Raw genomic sequence first — 4,684 nt, 5'->3', positions numbered from 1 at the left:
ACTCCTACTGGCACAAATGAAAATTTGCCAAGATCATTTTTCTAGGATCACTTAGGTGGATCAGAAGGAAGAAAACTCAAGGTGATTTGTTCTGTCCTTTCTACTAACTGAACTTAGGAATCAGAAGAATTTCTCATGGGAAAACAGATGGCTCAGAATAATAATTGATAATTATCAGCCTAAGTTGGTAACGGGGGAGAGTTCCCATTAAAGTTGCTGCTTCTGATCTTGTCTGGACTAACTCTTTATTGTCTTCTGTTGTATCCTCTGGAAAACAAGCAGAGGAGCTTAACACATATCCACCACAAAATCCCCTTGCATCAAACAAGAATGTTCCCCATCCACCCCCAGCCTACAAGGGCTGGAAGGGAGAAAAAGGGATAAGGCAGCACCTGAGAACCGCATGGCCATTTTGCTTGCTACATGGGTTACAGGAGGTATTTCTCTGAAGAGGGTACAAAAAACAGCAAAGAAAAACATTCCTGCCTCATGGAGAGTACCTGTTCCACCTCAGTGTTTAAGAAATGGGAAAAATTCAATGCAGCTTGTACAGCATTTTTTTCCACATCATTTGGGCTCTGTAAAGGAGGTGGAACCTGGCAACAGCTGTTCCGTGAAGGCTGGAATGGGAGGGGCAAGATGAAATATAAACCATCACGCTTTTCATCCAAACAGACACAGTATTGTAAGTATCAATTTGGAAGATAAAGAATAATAAATATTAATTACCCTTTTAGAAAATCCTCTCACACTGTTTCAGCCAGCTATGAAACATTTGAACTGTGAATCCTCAGGAGTGGGATGAGTAAACTGTAAAGCTATCCAGTGATGTGATGAGATCTGGTTTTCATACCCCAGCTGTCTGCCTTTAAAATCTGCACTGGTCTCATCCGAAGGTGTTCTAAAGAAGAATTTCCATTAATGGACATGAAGCCTGTCCTTCTCCAAAGCCACTCATCTTTCCCTCCTGTGACAGAGAGACTGCAAATCCCTTGGTGTCCCCCACCGCAGCTGCTTTTAACGATCTGCATCTGTGAACTTCCTCTTCCCGTAATTCTGGATGAGACTGGAAGCTGTGAGTTGAGAAGCCTGTCCCTTTTCCCAGCACTGGAAGTCATGCAGCCCTTTCTGGCCAGCTCGAAATAAGGCTCGTTCCAGTTCATCCAGCCGAGCCACCAGCGCTGACGTGTCTTCGTTGTAGGCGTTCTGAGAGGAGTCCATGATACGACGAAAGCGGCTAATAAATGTCTAAAGAAGATAAGCAGAATTACTGACAGGTAGCAGAGAGGCTTCTTCAGCTCCAGTGCTAGAGGTCTGAGCTTTCCAGACTGAAAAACCAAAGCTGTAGGCTCTACTCCACAACTAGTTAAGGGTCTGCAGACAGCCGAAGCATCTTTGATACAAAGACAAACCATTTCCTGCCTGAGCTGGATGGGAAGCAAGCAGAGAATTAGACTTTGGCTGCTTCCCAGTGACAGGCTTGAGCAGACCACAGGGTATAACACAATTACGATCTATTCCATCTCACTTCACAAACAATCACTGCTTTTTTAGAGGGGCTGGAATGAATTCCATGCCGCAGCAGTTGCTGCAAGAACATACAAGCTACAACTTGGGAACAGGCTGGAAGTTAAGCCAAACCACCACTGTGCTAAAAAAAAAAACACTTAACCATGAAAAAAAAATAAAACCCCTAAATCTACAGCTAATTAATATTTTAAAAAAGCTAAGCAATGAAACATATTTAAGGATTTTTATTTCCCTCCTTACGCTTGCTTTGAAGAATTAAAAGAAGGGGTCAAAACTCTTTGAAAACTGTGCTCTTTCAGAAGCTGATTTTAGAACCACCAGAACTGTAGCATTTCAGAGATTTACCTACTATATATTCACTTACTAGATACATAGATATAACAAATTTACTTGAGAGAGGGTTTTTTTGTGTTTTATTTTTTCAGTCAGCACAACTCCCCCTTCTGTTTCCTTCGAATAAAGAGAAAGCATGCTTTGGGTGCTTGTATTTTACTGCCAACAACTAATGTGTGCTAATGGGGCTCTTTTTTTTTTTTTTTTTTTTTGCTAAAATGTCCATTAGCAGAAATAGGAAAGGAAAGGAAAGGTGTGGTCATCTCCTCAATGCAGAAAGCAAGCTTTGAGTGGACAACTCCAAGGAAGCAGCAGTGTTTAAAGCCTTGCTGCACCCATCTTCATTTAAAGAATAGAGAAAGAAAAATAAAGGGAAGAAAAAAAAACAAAACAATAGTGCCAGACTACTTAGAGAGCTGGCTGAATAAACCTCAGAGCCGTTAGTGGTTATCTTTAAAAGCTCAAGGAGCACAGAAGTCTGGAATCAGGCAGAGATGGCATCTACCGTCTAAAAGAGAAAGGGGAGATGGAACAGGAGGAAGGAAGAGCCAGGGTACTATAAATCCATCAGTATCAAGTCCTGGAAACATCCTGGAACAGATAAACTATACATGACCTCCTGCAAAAAAAATGGAGAGAAGAGCAACAGCCAACATGGACTTGCCAAGAACAAACTTTGAGAGTAGCATAGTTTCCTGTTGCAGCAGTACACTACAAAAGCAGGGGAAAAGTCTTAGAAAAGCAGGGGAAGCAGCAAACAGGTATCTGTCACAGTGCGTTCCTGCAAGACTCAGCTAAACTACCTGTAGATAGACAGTAAGTTACCCACAACTCCCATCAGGAAACAAGAACATATTGAGTGGAGTTCAACAGAGGTCTTGGCCAAGAAAGCCACCAGCATCCTGGCCCAGATCTAAAATACCATGTCCAGCAGGAGTAGGGGAGTGATGGTGCCCCTGGACTCAGCACTGGGGAGGCCAGTTTGAACACTGGGGTCAGTTTTGGGCACCACAGGAGAAGAAAGAACTTGAGGGGTTGCAATGAGTCCATAGAAGGGCAACGAAGCTGGTGAGGGCTCTGGGGAACATGGCTTGTGAGGAGTGGCTGAGGGACCTGGGGGTGTTTAGTCTGGAGAAGGCTGAGTGGACACCTGGCTCTCTACAGCTCCCTGAAAGGAGGTTGAAGTGAGGTGGGGTTGTTCTCTTCTCCCAAGTAACCATCAACAGCAAGAGAGACAATGGGCTTAAGTTGTGCCAGGGAAGGTTTTGATTAGATATGAGAAAGAATCTCTCTCCTGCTAGAGTGGTGAATTATTGGCCCAGGCTACCCAGGGAGGTGGGGGAGTCCCCAGCCCTGGAGGGGTTCAAAAAATGTGTAGATGTGGCACTTGGGGATATCGTTTAGTGGTCATGGTAGTGTTGGGTTGATGGTTGGACTTGATGATCTTGGAGGTCTTTTCCAACCCTGATGATTCTATTCTATGATGAGCAGACAGCATCATGGCCTGCAAATCTCACAAAGTAATCTTTCTGTCTTCATCAGCACAAGTCTTGAGCAAGAGGCTGTATGCTGTTCAGTGCACTGCATGTCACAGTGGATGCAGATCAACTGGAAAGATATCAGCAGTTTACAGTAAGGACAATCAAAGGTTAGAAAGCATGACCCACAGATACCAAAAGAACTGGGACTGCTGCAGGAAGGAAGAGAATAATTCACCCTCAGACTTTACTTTGCATGAGACAGAACCGAGTTTGCATTGCTGCAAAGGGGCTTTAGTTTAGATGTTAGAGGAAACCCAAGATTAAGATGGCAAAGCACCGAAACCGACTGCCAAGAGCAGTGTGAAGTCTCAGCATCACAGAGCTTTAAAAAGTGTTGAAATACAGATACAACAGAGGATGAATTAATTCTGCCTTGCAGCATGAGCATAATTATATAATCTTACATCTCCTCTGTCCTGTTTTACAGGATTTTATGAAAGACCATACTTGCAGCGTGGAAACTCCCAAACTAAAATTACACTCCTGGATGCCTACTTGAGCTTCCACTGCTAGACTGTGTGGTTGTCGAAAGGTTCATCCTACAGCTTGACCTAAAAATCCATATTCAGTCCAGAAGTCATTTGGACTGTTTTAGTCCAAATTAAGGGGGATTTTTTCCCTGAAGACTGTTGAGCAGCTGTTAACAAGAAGAAGAGGGAGAAACCCCAAATTTCAACACTTAGTTCAGACACTTGCCTGCAGGATAGTCTGAGCTATCTCAGGATTCTCTGGATTGTCAAAATTCAGAAGCTGGGAACCAAATCCATAGTAGTACGGCCCCATTTTATGCAGATCAACCACATTGGCATCAGCGCTGAATACCGTCCTCCAGGCTTCCTTGTAAATCTTTGGCAGTTCCACAGAAACAATTCTTCTTTTGCTGTCACGTAGACCTTTAGCAAGCCACAGAGGTATTTCCAGCTTTGAACCCTGCACAAATGAGAAAACCCAGTAGTTGTCCTTGCCATGAAAATACACACAAAGCAACCTCAAAGACAGGCAGTGAACTTTACCAATGAGTATCCACTATTATAAACTGTCAATTTTGTTTTCAGAACAGCTCAGTGTAATATAAAACAGACACTCTTAATAGAAACGAGTTATGATACTGTATATACCAATAATTGTGAGATGATTAAACACCAGAAAAATAAACCCGCATACAACAGAAGTAAAAACAACTCTTCCTGAAGAAGCTAAAAGCACAGATTTACTTGCGGCAATCCCAAACATGCAGTGCGGCCCGCGCCTCAAGCTGACCCAGGGACCACAACTCCCAG

At 43.3% G+C, this 4,684-nt stretch overlaps 1 protein-coding gene across 1 annotated transcript; it reads right to left on the bottom strand.

The window, feature by feature from the left end:
- Positions 1-1,017: 1,017 nt before the first annotated feature.
- GINS3 (GINS complex subunit 3 (Psf3 homolog)) lies at positions 1,018-4,334 on the bottom strand (the record flags this gene model as incomplete). The annotated part of the gene is made up of 2 exons (XM_008935943.1): positions 1,018-1,248; positions 4,101-4,334. Coding segments are annotated over 2 exons (465 nt in total), but the record flags the coding sequence as incomplete, so codon positions are not given.
- Positions 4,335-4,684: the final 350 nt, after the last annotated feature.

The sequence above is a fragment of the Merops nubicus genome, unplaced genomic scaffold (genome assembly GCF_000691845.1).
Source record: "Merops nubicus isolate BGI_N331 unplaced genomic scaffold, ASM69184v1 scaffold42582, whole genome shotgun sequence".
Taxonomy (NCBI): domain Eukaryota; kingdom Metazoa; phylum Chordata; class Aves; order Coraciiformes; family Meropidae; genus Merops; species Merops nubicus.
Note: the sequence above shows the minus strand (reverse complement) of the source record. Positions and strands in the feature narration are given on the sequence as shown.